The 18,000-nt window shown below is 46.1% G+C and overlaps 1 protein-coding gene across 1 annotated transcript in view; it reads left to right on the top strand.

Annotated features, from left to right (window-relative positions):
* Nucleotides 1-8,684, top strand: part of LRRC49 (leucine rich repeat containing 49) — a 64,578-nt gene extending 55,894 nt beyond the window's left edge. Inside the window, exons 13-16 of the mRNA XM_053271993.1 lie at nucleotides 381-566; nucleotides 2,982-3,091; nucleotides 4,277-4,430; nucleotides 8,336-8,684. Coding sequence (XP_053127968.1) covers nucleotides 381-566; nucleotides 2,982-3,091; nucleotides 4,277-4,430; nucleotides 8,336-8,542 — 657 coding nt within the window. The 3' untranslated portion in view covers nucleotides 8,543-8,684. The remainder of the gene's footprint in view (nucleotides 1-380; nucleotides 567-2,981; nucleotides 3,092-4,276; nucleotides 4,431-8,335) is intronic.
* Nucleotides 8,685-18,000: the final 9,316 nt, after the last annotated feature.

Below are 18,000 nucleotides of genomic sequence, written 5' to 3'. Positions count from 1 at the left end.
CACTCTGGAGCTGAGGACCAGTTCTGAGCTCTCTGCCTGCCACCAGGCCCAGTTTGCAGGCAAGCATTTTCTCCCCCCTTGCGTGTAGAATTCTCACGATGGCCAATTGGGAGCACACGCAGCTCCTGAACTAGGGTAGGAGGCTTAGGGTGGGAGGCTTCTCCTACCCTAGTCATCATCGTGAGAACCCCCCCCCCCGCAGCATACAGCAGGTAATTGCTCCCACAGCCCCTAGACACTGCAGCTAGTCATGCCACTGTGCTCTTGACTGGTATACCCAGTCGAGTGCCGTTCATGCTATTAAAAATGTTGCTCAGCTCCTTGCAGTTTCTGGCCTTCTGCCGAATCTCTCACTGCTTTGTGTGTCTGTTTGTTTCCAGCACTTGAAGTTTAAGGAGACCAACCTGGTCATGCTGCAGCAGTTCAACGCCTTGGCACAGGTCCGCCGCCTGGAGCAGCTGACCGTGGACGCTCAGGGAAACCCAGTCGTCGCCTTCACCCTGTGGAAGTACTACGTTCTATTTCGACTGAGCCATTTCAGCTTGCAAAAAATAAATGGGATAGAGGTAAGAAAAGGTCACATTTTTCAAGCGTATAGCATGAGGTACCAAGCGAAGGATTGCCCCAATCTGAAGAGCTGGCTCAGACAGATTGGCTGGTGGCTCTGTCCTGCAGGAAGTGGCTCATGTGAGGCGTCTCCTCTCCTCAGTCTTGTGGCAGCAAGCATGACTGGCCCCCTTTGCTAAGCAGGGTCCGCCCTGTTTGCATTTGGATGGGAGATGCCATGTGTGAGCACGCTAAGATATTCCCTTCAGGGGATGGGACTGCTCTGGGAAGAGCAGCTGCATGTTTGTGTGTAGAAGGTTCCAAGTTCCCTCCCTGGCATCTCCAGATAGCTCTGAGAGAGACTCCTGCCTGCAACCTTGGAGAAGCCACTGCCAGTCTGTGTAGACAGTACGGAGCTAGATGGACCAATGGTCTGACTCAGGTTACAGTAGCTTCCTATGTTCCTATGAATGTCAAGCAAAAGCTGTTCAACTTCAGCTTTCCAGTTGTTGGATTACGACTCCCATCATCCCTGACTGTTGGCCACTGTGGCTCAGGATGACGGGAGTTGTAGTCCACCAGCAGCTGCAGGGGCACAGTTGTGCAGCCCTGATGTAAAGTCTGGATCCTTATGCCTCTACGCTTTCTGCAAGCAGAGATTTTCCTATCCTGAGTGTCTTCCACTCATGAAGGCTGCTATGGGGCTTGTGTGAGTTCTCCCTCTTGTGCACTATGTTGCTTGACATGAATGGATTGCTTCCATGCACAGTGTTTGCTTCAAGAAAGCAGCATGAATTCCCCCAAACCAGCTCCAACTCCCAACAGCAAACAGTAAGAAAATTGAGTAACTGAGAGAAACTAAGTGGAATTCTGGAGCTTAGGAAGCCAAAATTTTTATTTTTATTTTTAATATTTTTGCAAAATGATTATATTTTGATAAACCCAGTATGTTTAATTGGTGTTATTGGACATACAGGAAACACTAATTACAAACAACATTACATTCATTACAAATGGGGCTTATATCGCATAACTAGTAAAATATATCTAGAAGTACAAATGGCAAGATTTACTTTTTAGTTTTTTTTCTGGCACATGTAAATCGTGGCAGAGAGGAAGGGGAGAGGAGGCCAGCACACTCAACTCGACCAGAATCTCCCAGAGGGAGGAAAGAAAGAGGGATTGAGAAAATAGCTCCCTTTTACTAAGTTCGGATCTTATAAAGAAAACATGCCATTACGTTGCTAACATTATGTTGGTGTTGACATTTTCCTTAGCTAAATATCAATGATTTTTATGAGGGCATTTTAGAATCTTCTCATACGGTCAAGCAAAATTAATGTTTTGGAGTTATCTATGACTCCTTAGGGATGCAGCACAATTTGAAAACAGAAACAGATTCACTGTTTCCTTCCTTAGATAAACCTAAACTAGCTTAACCCACACAGAGCATCTGCACGCTCGTACTTGATTGCTCGCCTCACCCCCTGCCACAGCGGCCCTCACCTCAGAGATCTCCCCACCCTCTCCTGAGCCCCACTCCTGCTCCTCCTCCATCGTGAGCTTCCACCCCCCTCACCCCTCTTGGTTGCGGCTGCAGCATTGCTGGCGCCTATTGGCCAAGCTGCAGCCCCCTATCCCCAGAGAGCTCCTCACCCGAGCCCTGCTCCTGCTCCTCCCCACAGGAGCAGTAGCAGCAGTTGACCAAGCCCTTCCTCGCTGCCGCCACCGCCATGGCTGCTCGTTCCCCTCAGGCCTCTGACAGGCTTGGGTCCATCCCTCGCCCTTCCTTCTTTCTCTCTTCCCCTCCCCTTTTCTCTCTTTCTCTCTCCTTCTCTTGCTCTTTCCCCCCTCTTTCTTCCTTTCCCTTCTTATTTTCTCTCTCTCTCTCTCCTTTCCTGAGCTAACAGATTTTGTTCATCTTGTTTCCTCATTTAATTCACACAACGGCAGCCTCTTTCTCCTGAATGGGCTCTTTCCTCCCTCACGAATGAAGCAGTCTGCAGTATTTTGAATAAAGTTTTCTCTTTTTGTTCTTTGTATTTTACCTGGCGTTTTAACTCAGGAAAAAGGGGTTTTACTCTGGTGCAAACATGCCTCAGTGTTAATTGCTCAGCAACCTACCAAGTTTTCTGATCACGTGTAGTCTGCACGTGGAAGGTGTTTTTGTAATTTTCCATTGGTAAATGAGAAGGAGAGTTCCCTGGAATTTCGCCCACACCGGGGAGGGATTAAACTCTGTTTAAAAAGTGGGTGTGGGCCAGTGAGTACCGAAGGAATAGTTTAAGTTCTAAAGGCACAGCCTTTGTAGAGCAAACATGGAGGGAATGATTCCGCATTTTTCTTTCCCCCACGTGGGCTTGCTCTGAGACAAAGGCTGGGCTTAAATCCGCTACAGCACCCGATGCAAATTCTTCTCCTTGTCTCTTCTGCAGATTACGCAGAATGATATGGTGATGGCAGAAAAACTGTTTGGTGTCTTGGCATATGTCGCAACTTCAGACGTGCCCTACTGCCGCCTGCTTTCATTGCTTGGAGACCCTAGGTAAAACTGAACGATGTGCATCTGAGAACCAAATCTTTAAGTGGAGGTGGAAAACTGAAATGGTTGGGAGGGCATACATATCTCGGGGAGGATGTTGTACCTTCCACAGCCCCTTCCTGGTACCAAGATGGAGAAGCACACACAGAGATGGTATTTTAATCAAATAAAGACAAAGCGACCGAAGGCTTCTTATGTCCCTCTAAGCCCAAATTACCGGGTATCCCATTGCAGTAGGGGATGTGCTCTGACCAGGGTCTGTAGCACCTGCACGCTGGTCCACAGTGAGATCCAGCTAGTGTTCTAAGAAGGCTGCCTCTTTATACGTGGCTTTAGACAAAGCAAGTGACACAATACAGTTTTCTTGGCTTACATGTCTATAATGAGCAAAAGGCAGGTGCTTAATGAGATGCAATTCCTTGCTTGAAGTTTTTCATGGCAACTCTGGTAAGAAGCTGATCTTGTTAAGACTGACCCATGGATGAACTTCTGAGACAGACGCTGGAACTTCCCACTCCTCGCAATACAGTGGTCTTCCAGAGGGTAAAACTGTCCCTGTCAGTACAGGGGAGCATGCCAGGGCACGGGGGCAGTCACCAAGAAGGCCTTGTCCTGTGTGCACGACACGCTAGCGCACAGGTGCTGGTGACACCACGCTGCTGACTCTTTGATGTGTGCACAGTGCTTCCCAGTGGTCATGCCTCGCCACAGCTGCTTCATGTGTGCAAAAACAAGCTCACGATGATATCAGGGGAAAGGGGCCCAAACTGGGTGTCTGGTTGCCAGGATAGGAAAGCATTCCCCCCCCCCCCCCACAAAACCTTGGAGAGCCTCTGCCAGCCAGGGCAGACAGTGTACATGACAACCTTATCTGTACTGGCACTTCCTGTATGACAAGGCCCTTGTGGCTAGGCATGATGGGAGTTGTAGTCCAGCGACATCTGGGGACCCCAGTCTGGAAACCCTTGACTGATGGTATCTGTCAAACATACGTAAAGTGGTTGCAGTTTTGAGATAACCGAAAGATACCTTTAAGGCTCTTTTGTGTGCCTTGGACCACAGGATATGCAATAAACTGGGAACTCATAAATGCACACAGGCAAGACCAACCAAAAGGCCACATATCTAATCACCGGCGAGGATCTGAAGTAATTTAGGCCTGTAAACCATTTGCTTGTCTCTCCCCAGGAAGAGACAGTTGTGTTATCTTTTGGACGCGAAGGGGAAAAAGCTGGGAACTGCAAGCGAAGATGGCAACGACCGCCGAAAGCTTGGAGGAGAAAACGCCAGCCGATCCATGTTAAATTATACGACAAGGGACTCCCAGATGGAGAAGCTGGAGGTGAGTAGCCGGGGTGGAATCTACACTGTGAAGCATTCCAAATGTTTGTTTTTGTTGCGGTCGCTCATCTACTTTTTAATCAGTTTCTTACATGTTTTCTTTTGCCTGAAAGAGCACCGTCTACTTCCACCCAGGGAAATGGTTTATTTCAAGATTTAACTGGAACATAACTGATACCTCGTGCCCCATAACATAGCAGTAGCCCTATTAAAAATATCCATAAACTGACACATGCATTTACTGTGAATGGAGATATTCAGCACGCACAGAACAGACTCAAAGACGCCCACCACCACCCCTTTATTCTGCTGTACAATGAACATAAACAGATTTGTGTTTTACTGGCAAAGAGCTGTATGGATCATGTAGTAAGAATGTGCAGTTTGGAATGAATAATTCAATTAAAGCAAAGACCCCTTGGATTTACAGGGGGTTACGGGTGTTCAAACCTGAAAAAAGCGAGGAATTTGTTGACCTGGGATGTTCAGGCCCTGGAGGTATCTGATGATATTGTACTGGCCTGCAAAATCATAATTGGGGGGTTGTGTTCCAGCAGTATTTCAGAAGAATTTGGTAACATGTGCCTCTGAGCATGTGGTGAGTGCTGTTACTTCAGCAGGCAACAACTACAATCAGCACAATTCGTCCCAGAGTACATCCTCCAGAGACAGGACTGAATGCAGAGGCAATGAAAAGAAATTATATACTGTTAACAGTATTAAGTCACCTTAAGTGGCGCAGTGCGAAAATGCTTGACTAACAAGCAGAAGGTTGCTGTTCGAATCCTCGCTGGTACTATGCTCAGCAGCAGCGATATAGGAATATGCTGAAAGGCATCATCTCAGACTGTGTGGGAGGAGGCAATGGTCAACCCCTCCTGTATTCTACAAAAGAAAACCACAGGGCTCTGTGGGTGCCAGAAGTAGAAATTGACTTGACTGCACACTAGTAATATTTATAAATAAATTTGAACAAACTATTAACAATTATTATAACTCCCCCCTACACACACACACACACACACACACACACACACACACACATATATGAACACGGCACCAATTCCTCCAGAAGGTAGTTGTGCACGAGGGTGGAAGCAAATTGCATTCCACTAGACGGATAATGAAGCAGATTTTACTCTTAACATAGGAACATAGGAAACTGCCATATACTGAGTCAGACCATTGGTCCATCTTGCTCAGTATTGTCTACACAGACTGGCAGTGGCTTCTCCAAGGTTGCAGGCAGGAATCTCTCTCAGCCCTATCTTGGAGATGCTGCCAGGGAGGGAACTTGGAGCCTAGATGCTCTGCAGCTGATTGATAGCAGAAAGCTGCCTGCCTCTTCTCCTTCCAATTTCCTAGTCTCTGTCCTGTCTTTCTAAGTGATTGTGCTGATTAATTGTTGCCTGCTGTGGTAACAGCACTCACCATATGTTACCAAATGCTTCTTAAACATTGCTGTGCCACTAATCTCCAACTTTTGCTGTTGCCACCAGCCTACACCAGTAGTGGACTGGAGCATGGAGGAGCCAGCCAAATGGTGTTTCCATGGTTATGATTTTGTAGGCCAGAACACAATCTCCGACTGGACATCAGCTCTCATGCCCTCATGGCGTGAACGTCATGGGCCATTGCATTTGCTTGCTATTTGGAGCTCAGTTGGAGCTGCCAGTCTGTAAACCAAAGTTTTTACCCCTTTAAGTAATGACAAAGAAGTAGAAATAAATGCCACCCAATAACCCAGTGGGACTCACTGCCAGGCAAGTCGGCATGGGATTTCAGTCTCAGCAGTAGTAAGTCGCTTAGGAAGGTGACATTTGCAGAGTGGGTGATGGACTGCTGTTTTACCTCTCCACCCATACACTCGTGTCCCTATGTAATTTCAGAATTATTGTACGTATTTATCATCTTGATAGACTCGCCTTTCCGCTGTAATGGTCCCCAAGGTGTGTTACAGGAAGCACAAATGGAAGAAACGTCACAGTTGAAACATAGTTGAACCATAAATCCGTTCCAGCAGCAGGTGGCTGTGGGTGATCCCTCCGCCGAGAAGCTGCTCTCGCACCCCTTCATCCCTCCCGATGCCTGCAGCAGTCAAAGACACTTTGGCACATGCCAGCGTGTACCAAAGGACTTTGTCCATGCCTCAGTAAAAGCCGTGCTGGTTTTGCTGGACTGTCTTCCTGTCACTTTATACAGTAGACTAAAGGGCATCATACACATGGCAGGAGCACCGCCGTTTAAAGCAGCCACATGCAATAAAATAGCAGCAGCAGCAGCAACAGCAGGGGGAGTCAGCATTCAGATAGCGGAGCACAGCGAGGGGACGTTGAGGCCCACACTAAAACTGGAGCCGCTCCTCTCTAGAAAGTGGATTTGCCACGCTGTGGTCATGCTTTTAGTTCCCCGGAATAGGTTTTGCCCATTTGAAGCAGAAGGGGCTGTGGAGACTGGCTGCTGGAAACCTGTGACGTCGCCCGCACTCCTCCTCACAATCTCTCCCTGACTTGATTTCCAGCTTAAAAGCAAACTTAGAAACAAAAAAACACACACACACAAAACCAAGAACAGGCACTCTGTGATTGTTTAATTGCTTAATAATATAGATAGGGCTTTACACAAATGAAATAAATGTAGACAGTATACCAGAAGCATCAGGGGAGGTGCCAAACGGACATGGAAATCGGCACTTGCTGTAGAGGCAGCTATGTTTGTCATTTCAAGAGCTAAGGTGGAATGAGGCCAGAATTACCCCACGGGGCAAAAAACCAGGCTGGTTTCTGTGTTTCTGTACCCTCCGTTTAAGCACCATCTCATGTATTAATAACATAGTAAGGCTGTTTTCATGAGGGGCAGGCTGGGCTCGGATGCTTGTGTGGAGTGCTGGGTCCCAGTGCTCCCGCCCAGCCTGATCCCGCTTCTTAGCCCAGCTCTTAGCTGAGGTTAAAGGCGCGAGGGCACCCTTAGCCCAGCTGCCAGGACCATGGGCCTCCTTGGCCTGCATGCCGCCCAATCGGTCTTCGTGTCTTCAGCACGCAAGCCACACACCCGCATGATCATGCTGTTGGGAGCAGCGTGGACCAACAGAGGCTGGGACTCATTTTCCTGGTCTCCGGATATCCCACAAGGCACCCAGTGATGAGCGCAGTGCCTTGGGGAATTTCAGGCTACACGCAGGATCATGTGGTTGTGCAGCTCATGCCTGAAAACGCAAAGATTGATCGCCTGGGGGCGGTAGGTTGAACCCTGCCCTTGCTGTAGAGTATGTATGTATGTATTTCATTTCATTTCATTTCATTTCTAGCCCACTCTTCCTCCAAGGAGCCCAGAGTACTACCTACTTAAGTTTCTCCTCACAACAACCCTGTGAAGTAGGTTAGGCTGAGAAGTGACTGGCCCAGAGTCACCCAGCAAGTATCATGGCTGAATGGGGATTTGAACTCGGGTCTCCCTGGTCCTAGTCTGGCACTCTAACTACTACACCACGCTGGCTCTACTGGTTGGTTGTTAGAACAACCTTAGTAAGTCTTAAAACTCTTGTAAAACCCCATGAAGTTGAGTCAGTATTTTATTTGTTTGAAGTGGAAAATACCATGAGATCAGACTAGTATCTGAAGCGGCTAAAGTAAGTTTGTTTTTAACAACAGTTCTAACGTTTACTTGCTATGTAGCTGAAAATCAGCTACTTTTCCATTCTGCCTAAGTAGCTTGCATTCTCTTCTGGCAAGAGACGTTTCTCCCCAAAGAGAGCTCTCTTTCCATCACTGGTGCCTGTCACTCTCTGGGGGCCAACATGTCAGTCCCTGTATCTATTCTCTCTTTGGTATTTTTATAATTAAACCTTGCTGTTCAGAAGGGGCTTGTTTCCTGATCTTTCCCCTCAACAATGGTTCTTTTGTACAGGAAGCGAAGGACAGGAAGAAATTCTGCCATACCTATATCCATGACTTAGTGAAGGAGGCGGCTGACATCAACATGAAGAACGAATCTCTGCAGAAGCTCTGGCCTCAGCTGTTCATTGAACTCGTCAGGGACGCAGTGATTGAGATACGCAACAAGGATGCCTACATGAAGCTCTGCCTGCAGCGGATTGCCAACCAGAAGTCCTAAAGGCCTCGCTTCCTCTGCCTTTCAGTCTTGTCCAGCATGTCATCACAAAGGCCTGGAATGGAGTCGATCATTTTGTTTTTTATATATGAAGTTTGCTTTGAAGAAACCTTATGTTCACAGTAAAAAATGTTTCTCTCACACATTTTCAGATGAGATGTTGTGGTTTTTCTTGCACAAATGTATGGCGGTGAATTCTTGGCTTAGGACAGCAGTGTGCAGTTGACTTAGTGTCTGGACTACAGTTTCTGAATCCTCTCCTCTGCTCGCCCTTGTTGATGCTGCTACTGTTGAGCTAAAGCCTTAGTATGAAGGAAACAAGCCCCACTCTCTGAATCTCACCCTTTTAATTGCTTCTCTTGCTTCTGGCACTCTTGCAGGTGGGGTGGGGGGGGAGCCACAGCTGAAAATACTGGCTTTTGGTGACTGAAAGCTAATAAATTATGATGTTTATAAATTCTGAACCTGAGATTTTAAAGGATTGTTTTCATGTGACCCAGCAGGCCTGTACAGGGCTTATATACAGGGCTTATATGTGTTGAATAGTAGGAGAGATGGAATAGGTAGTAATATTCTTCTTAATAGTAATAGATCTTTCAAATGCGACGAAAGAAATATTTAAATTGTTCAGTGCTGCTTCACAGATTACATTTTCCAAGTGTGCACCAAAGATACATTAGAGGTGCACCTGAAGATGTAACCTGTCAGCCCAATAAATTTGTTCCCAATGCTTTTGATACAGATCCAGGAGGACCTCGATATTCATGGGGGTTCCGTTCCCGGCTGCAATGGCACATACAGAAACTGCGGATATCGAGTCATTGGGGGCTATGGGATTGCGGGGGTTAGGTTCCCGGTTGCCGGGGAAATGATCAAAAATTACTGAAATGCGGAGGGAAGCGCCCTACCATGCTTTGCTGCTCCCCATGAGTCGTCCAAAAATTGCTGTTTTTTTCCTTTCCTTTTTAAAAAAATGGAGCCATTTTGAGGCTCCGAAACACAAAATGGCAGCTGGCAATGACTTCTACGGTCATTTCCGGCCACCCCCAACCCGCAGATACACGAGGCCGATGAGTTTTTTCTCCCCCTCCCCCCTGGCATATTCTGAGGTCGGGAGTCCTTTACCCGACCACAGATACACAAATCTGCGGGTAACCCTACCCCTCACCCCCATGCGAGTGCCTGCCCCATTTTAGTCTGACATTTAATGTGCCTGCTTCCTTTGCTTCCCACGCACTTTGTTAGAGATCTTGTTGGCAGGTGAATGTGTTCAGCTGGGTTGGAATTGCAGTATTCTGGGGTGAAGCTTAATCCATGCAGTCACATGCCTCCGCTGAAGAATTCTCGTCGCAAGGCGAATGGGAAGGTCCTGTGTCCCAGTTCCCTGCTTATTCAGGTGAGATTTCCTTGCTTGAAATGTTGCCCAGGTATAATCCGCTCCTTTTGTGTGTTGCGGGGTGGGGGGGGGCGTGTGTGTGTGTATGCACGTGTGCGTACCAGAGCTTTGGGAGCGACCACCATGAAACAGCAGCTTGGTGACGCAGAGCCAGTCTCAAAATGGTGGCTTGGGAAGGTGGAGCCAGTCACAAAACAGCAGCTGGTAGGAAAATATACATGGATAGAATAGAGAATGTTAACATCCCATCCCCCGAATTCCGGGAGAATTTTTGCTGCAAAATTTTGCTGCAATGCAGGAGCTGCTTTGTGTGTGTCTGGGGCGGTGGGACTGGATAGAGATTGCGTGAAAGTCAAAGCCAACTTTGAGCACCCAGAGAGAGAGAGATTGCAAATGGTGTGGCCATGCTCCTCTCAGCCACCCAGTCACACTTGCAGACTTGCCTGGAAGGGAAGGAACAGTGAAGCAAGCCAGGAGAAGTGCCTGAAGAACGACCAGCAAGGTCTGACCCACCTAATGCTCCTGCTCTTGCAGGAGCACCCTCACCTTATATACTAGGAAGCAGGATCAGTGGCCGCAATGGCCAATCGCCTTCCCTAAGCTTTTAATTAGCAACAATGGCTTGTATGGCCTCTGGTGTTTGCTGGTTATATTTGAAGCTGCTCTTTTGGTTTCGGTTTTACTGGGCTGCGCTTAGTTTGTGTGACCCTGTTGCAACAACACCACCCCCGGTGTCTTTTTTCAAAGGAATAGGCCATTTGAGCCATCCATGCAGAGGCTTGTACACACAGGGCACCCATGTCCACATTTCTCCTCTCTCAGACACAAGAAAGAATAAGCTGTGTGACTCAGACCTGTCGATGGGCCTCTGCTCCGAGCACCACCTTGGGTGTCCCATAAGTTGCATGGCAGAGGCAAGGCGCAAGCCTGCTGCTTCACCATGGGAATGAGATGGCCCCGTCTCCCCACCTTCAGTGCATTAAGCAGGCGGGCACAGTTTCCCTTGGCTGGACAGGCTTCCCATTTGTTCTGCAGCCTTGTTTGGAATCGGAATTCTGATCTCGGCGATTAGAGCCGTCTCTCCTTTCCTGCTTTTGAAAGGGGATCTCACATGAGAGACAAGACTGTATACTTGTCTTTATGTACAAGGTTTCTGCAGCATGAAAGGAGCCGACATTCAACATGAAATGTTCCTGCCAGGACTGGGAAGAAAACTGCAGCGAATGGTGGCGGGGAGGAGTCTTTTATTTATATGCAACCCAAGCATTGTTGGCCAATAAAGGCCTCAGATCTGTATCTTCAAAGGACCCGGAGTTGCGCTTTCTGTCCTGCAATTGAACTCTGCATTACTTTGGCACACACACATAAGAGGCCACCCTCCTTCATCTTAATTACAGGCCTTCGAGAGTACAAAATGAAACTTTCCTGAAGCATAGCCCATCTTGAATGATAATATTTGCCCGGAATCTCTCATCCATTTCAAAAAAACTATAAATACATTGCATGCCTCGCCTTGCCTCCCTCAAAACAGAGCCCGTGGATAGGACTTGGTATTTTCGGTCATCATCTTGTGGCACAGTGGAACCCTGCCATTAATTCATGGCAGCCATCTTGGCCCAACACAGGGACATTCTGTAGTAGCTTGCGAAGTCATGGCTCTCGGAGGAATCACCAGCCTGTCTGTGTGATTTGTTCCATCTGGCATGGCCCTACCAGATAAGGAAAGCCTTTTTCTCCCTTAAGGTTTGGTTGGAGTATTAGTACGGAAAGAAATCCTCCTTAGTCTTACTGGTCAATGACCGTAATAAACTTTGATTGATTGAAATCCTCCTTAGAACTGTCCCAAGCTGGTTTATCTCAGACTAGCTGGCATGAGGAAGCAAGCCTTTCAATTATCTGTGTGTATCCCACCTTTTCTCCAAGGAGCTCTGGGTGACTTCGGTGGGGTTATCTAGCTCTGTTTCCGTCAAACAACTGAACTCCTATGAGAGAGGTTGTGGAAATATGGCTTGTTCAAAGCCATGCAAGAAGCACGATGACTCTGTGGATTTGAACAGTGTCCAAGCCCAGCACTCTAGCTCACACACCACACTGACCCTCTCCAGTATTTAGGACGTCACGGGGATCATCAGGGTTAGGGGTCACTGACCACAATACAAGAGAAAACAAAGAACTGTTTGCAGTGCGTACTCTCTGCTGAAGCACTAAAGTTCTTGTCCAAGACAAACTGGATCCTGTGACCTGTATAGGTTATGGAAACTGAACATGTGTGCTTAGTTGCTTTTCTTTTGGCAGAAATTTTCAATTTCTTTTTTAGGGCACATCTATTTTTATTAGAATAAAAGTGGGGACCTGAGTGACAGGTTGTGGTTAAAACTAAGTCCCATGTCAGAAAGGTGGAAAATCACTGCTCTAGTCCTAATTGCAGGACTACCACCATCCCCAAAAAGAGATTGCAAAACTTCTTCGTTCAGTGCAACACAATCTGAAGTGCTGGTATAGTGATTTATCGGTAATGAAATCTAGGGATCCATAAACATGGCCGTTATCTTCACAATGGCAATCGCTACGCTTGTTCCTTGCAGCAAGTGTCCCTTGGGTTTCTTTTATCTCTCCTGGGCGCTCTCCAGACTAGACCCTACAACGGGGTCAGGATGTATCTTGGAAGTCATGACACTGCAGTCCCTACGGGGACAGCAGGGTGCCATTCACATTTCCAATGCCTTGGTGTGAATTTAGTGGCTGTGATATAGAGCAAGGACGTCATATATTCGGTGTGAAAAAGTTGCTGTTTTTTCAGGTTGTTAGTTGCTGCGAGACTTCTTCCCTTGCTGTTTACGATCCAAATGCAACTTGCCCGAACAGAGGCATTTTGCGGCTGATGAGTAGCTAGTCTGGAAAGTGCCCTGGCCCCCTACAGACCCTACCCTTCTGCTACAGGGATTCAGATAATGGGGACTCCTGGCTACTTAGGAACATAGGAAGTTGCCATATACGGAGTCAGACCATTGGTCTATGTAGCTCAGGATTGTCTTCATAGACTGGCAGCGGCTTCTCCAAGGTTGCAGGCAGGAGTCTCTCTCAGCCCTATCTTGGAGATGCCAGGGAAGGAACTTGGAACCTTCTGCTCTTCCCAGAGCAGCTTCATCCCCTGAGGGGAATATCTTCCAGTGCTCACACATCAAGTCTCCCTTTCATATGCAACCAGGGTGGACCCTGCTTAGCTAGGGGGACAAGTCATGCTTGCTACCACAAGACCAGCTCTCCTCTCAGAGAGGAGAGGTCCATGCTTGGTGCAGGGGCTGTGGGGCCAGCACCTGTGAAGTCAGAACCAGTGGCTTTCTTCTAATTGGCACCTCCCCTTAGCCAATGAACTAAAGGTTAGGGCTATGAAAGATCAAAGGCTTTAGCTCCTGTTCATGTTCCATTTTCCTTATTTTACAAACCATGTTGATGATAACTCCTACCAGTGGACTATAACCTCATAGACACCCCAGTGTCTATCATGAGATCTCACCACCATCACCATGTTGCTGGTGTAAAAAGGGAGACTTGGCGAAACATAAAACGTGCAACAAGTTACCGAACTGAGACCTGTGTCAAGACTGAGGTTAGGAGTTGTTTCCCTGCCAACTTCTTTTCCTATTCCCCACCCCAGAAACCTACCCTCCTTCGTTTCTGTTCCATTAATTACGTTACATAGAATACAGTCATTTTTGCCATTGGGATCATTCTCTCCCTGCTTTGCTGCTCTTCTAATTAACTGATTCTTTATATCTACTGAATTTGACGTGCAATATACTTGGCCACATTTTTGGTCAAATGCCAGCCCTGTTCTGCACCTCAAACCCTGGCCGTTTGCCTTCTAAGTCTCTGCGAGCAGTCATGCCATCGGAGTGGTTCCTGCTGGTGCTTTCTCAGCTGCCATGCCCACAGAAGTGATACTATGTCCACTCAGGCCAAATATTCACTTTTCGTTCAACTTGATGGCTGTCCCCCCACTAGATACCTTAGGAAGGCTTCGTGTTACACTGCTCATGTCTGGGGGCTTCACGTGGATACAGAGCAACACCAAAGCCAACCCATTTCTATTTCGGAAATGCTTAGGGTGAGAACTTGGCGGGGGCGGGGGGAACCTTTTCCCAAAGCTCTGCATGTTCCAATACCTTTACAAGGATCAGGATCAGCGAGAGAGAGAGCGAGAGACCCTTTTTGTGTGTCTTACTCCGTGTCTTTAACACTTAAACACAAGGGAGGATAGCCCAGAATCACATCTGGTTTCCATTGACGTGAAATATACTGTTAGACAAATGATTGTAAAGTTAATTCAAAATACAGTGGTGAAGAAACGGGGCCTATGAAATGTTGTGTTTGCATTACTTGATATACACTCCCATCGTCTAGACATCTTATTTGGGTATGCAAGCGACTTTAATGGCATTAACATAATTTACATTTGGTGAAACAGGCCGTGGCAGCGTTTAGGGAAACTCTGACATTTCAGCCATGAATAATCTTTTGCTGCGTGCTAGCATGTGCCCCCACAGGGGAATCTCTGAGAGACAAGGTCCACAACTTGTCTCATTTATCTCCTGCCATTCCTGTGAGATGCGTGCCAAGAAACTGGAGTGCAGCCTTCTACAATCTGATAATTTTGCATACACATCCAGAGGATGTAGTAAAACGTCCCATCCTTGCTGAGAATTGTACCAAGTACATTTTGTGGGACTGTTGCAGCCACACAAGGACGGAGCTGGAAGCTAGTTTGGAGGTCCACTCCACGAAGCTTCCAGAGAGATTATGTAGGTCCAAGAAACAGAGTGTAGGTAACTTGTTTATTGCATATCCTATTTTAATGCTGCTATTTGTACAATTTCGAAGTGATGTGCACAATTTGGAGAACAATATTAAGCAAAGTAAAACGACAATAAAAATATTGAAGCAGCAGAGCACCAAAATAGCAGACCAGTCAATGGTCTGCCTCATGTCCTGGTGGGATCATCTTTGCTGAAGGCCTTCAAACCGAGGGATGCTTTAGCATATTCCTTTACTGAGCAGGGGTACACAGGAAGCTGCCTTATATCAAATCAGACCATCGGTCACTCAAGGTCAGTATTGTCAACACAGAGTGGCAGCGGCTTCTCCAAGGTTGCAGGTGGGAGTCTCTCTCATCCCTATCTGGAGATGCTGCCAGGGAGGGAACTTGGAACCTTCTGTACGCAAGCAGAAAGGTGCTCTTCCCAGAGCAGCCCCATCCGCTAAGTGGTAAGTTACTTAAGTAAGTAAATTTTATTTACGGCCATTGACCAGCAATAACCCCCTAAGGGGAACATTGCACCGTGCTCACACATGCAGTCTCCCCTTCAAATGCAAGCCAGGGTGGACCTTGCTTAGTAAAGGGGACACTACCACAAGATGCGCTCTTCTCATGAGAGGGGATTGGGCTTGGAGACCGCTATAGTCCCTATACTCCATAATTCAATGATTCTATAGTTCTGTCCCTTGTATACTCTTTATATACTGGGGTCTGGTTCACAAGCTTGGATGTTGCTTGATTTTTCTGTGCTGGAAAGTTTGCTGCGACATGCATGAACTGACTCTGTTGTAAAGCATGGTGCAAGCATAAACCAGTCCTCGAATCTGTTGCTTGATGTGGAAAGAAAACCCTGTCCTAGTCTTAAAGGGTGGGTGTCTGGACTTGCATAACCTACTGTGATTATTACTCCTCAACTCCAACTCCAGGTACGCCCAGGCATGTGTAACAGAGCTGAATGTATTGTCTTGCTTTATTATTTCAGACTGTCCCCTTTTGAATAAGTCAACAGGAATATGGGGAGATATAAAAATGTAATCAATAAATAAAATATCTTAGGACCCGATAGAAGGGACTTGGCCTCGCATTTCATTGATTGGATCTTCCCTGATATAGTATTAGCAATACATTTTAAGTGTGGACGTAGCAACAGGGAATGTAAATGTATTAATAAATATATAATATCTGTTGTGTCTGCACATTTCCGATGCTTACTTTAGTTTTCTAAATGTTGTAATGTTTACGTGGAGTAACAAACTACTGGGTTAACATCTCATAACAAGTTTTCCATAAGAGTCAAACAAAGGATATAAGAATAGATCTTATGAATCAGCTTTTAGTTAGTAGATCAATTTCAAAAGCAGTGCTTTGAATGCAAAATGGAGGTTCTATTAGAATTTCCCCTTGCATAGCCCTACTGCCTGCCATATGGATTTCAATTCCCAAATCCTGAATTTTCTATCCAGTGGCATTGCTCTGTACTAGTCGGCTGCAAATCTTCTAGAACAGTGATTCTCAAACTTGGGTCCTCAGGTGTTATTGGACTTCAACTCCCATAATCCCCAACCAAAGGCCACTGAGGCTGGGGATTATGGGAGTTGAAGTCCAATAACACCTGAGGACCCAAGTCTGAGAATCCCTGTTCTAGAACCTTCTTCACACCTAGCATGGAAATATCTCAGTATGTTGTTTTTTTTCCTTACATTACTAAAGTTTATGCCTAGTAACATCAGCAGTCGATTAATTGGATGGTTCCTCTCCAGAACCACTTGGAAATGTGGAGTGGACTGCCAAATACTGGAATTTTACTTGTTCTGGTATTTTAATTTTTACTGTAGTTTTTTAGCCCATTGCTAAGCTCTTTAAAATTGTTAAGTGGTTTAGTGGAAAATCAACTTGAGCTCAATTAAAGAATGATTCCCAGCAGAAATCTGGCAGTATATATTTTGTATGTATAGGGGGGACAGAACTCTATTATATCTTTGTTTTCATAACCTCTCTTGGATAACTTTGTGTCTAACTCAAGACTCTATCTTTGCTGTCAGGATTTTTTGGAATGTAGTCCTCTAGAAACAAATGCCACATCCCTCTTCCCTATCCCCCTGGTTCTCTTTCTAGGCTTAGTTGACACAGAATGCGAAGTTTGTTTGACTGCCTTTCCATTCTAGGACTGTTCGGTGGCATTTGCCATAAATGGAGCAAAAGTGGTGCTTGTGCGGTTGGAACATCTGGCTTACCCTGACCAAAAACTACATCACCTCTGCCAGAAAAAAAATATCCTGCTGCAGTCTACAATTGTGAGTTTACAAAGGGCAACCAGAGATTAAACGCTGTTCAATAACCACACCATGATGCCGAGTCCCATATTGTTTCTATCTGCTTCCCTTAAATAACAAGACGGGTATAAGTTTAATCAAGAATTGTATTGAGAAACGACACCATTCAGTCTTCTCCTTTCTCCTTCTTTCTCCTTCTGCCCTTCTGACCCCACTACCTCTACCAGATCCTCACATTTCTGAATAACCGAAGACTAAAATTATCCAGATTTAAAGTATAAAAGATAAAATCCAGCACACGCTCCCTTTACAGCAACCAGAATTGGCTTCAGCCTTAACTAAAATTTAGTAACAAAATATGAAATCTTTTAGGTGATTTCTGCCATGTACACCATTCCTAATGATTAAGTTCTCCAGTACAAGACCTGTTGGTGAATTATCTCCTTGTACCATGGATTGTCCATCACTTCCGTCAACTTCATCTGTGAGGTCAAAGCTGTAGGTTAGACCAAACGCCTCCCTTATTTATTTTTTATTTTATTGTTGAATTTATATACCACCTTTCATTAAAAACAATCTCAAGGTGGTTTACAAAAGTTAAAAAACATATAATAAAATGACAATAAAATATTAAGCTAAAAATATAGAAACCAAGCCTAATTTAAAATCTATAAAGTACAAGCATAAAAACTATACACGGGTAAAAACACATAGAAGCAGCAATAAAAACAATCATGTTGAAGCCTGGATAAAAAGCCAAGATTTAACAAGCTTTCTAAAAACTGTCATGGAATCTGAGGAGCAAATGGCCACTGGGAGAGCATTCCAAAGTCTGGGGGCAGCAACAGAGAAGGCCCTGTCCCGAGTGCACGACAGCCGAGCCTCCCTCGTTATTGGCACCCGGAGCAGAGCCCCCTCAGATGACCTCGTCAAGCGGGCAGCAACCCTTGGGATCAGACAACATTCTTTTCTTATG

Source organism: Hemicordylus capensis, chromosome 10 (genome assembly GCF_027244095.1).
Source record: "Hemicordylus capensis ecotype Gifberg chromosome 10, rHemCap1.1.pri, whole genome shotgun sequence".
In the NCBI taxonomy this organism is placed as follows: Eukaryota; Metazoa; Chordata; class Lepidosauria; order Squamata; family Cordylidae; genus Hemicordylus; species Hemicordylus capensis.
Note: the sequence above shows the minus strand (reverse complement) of the source record. Positions and strands in the feature narration are given on the sequence as shown.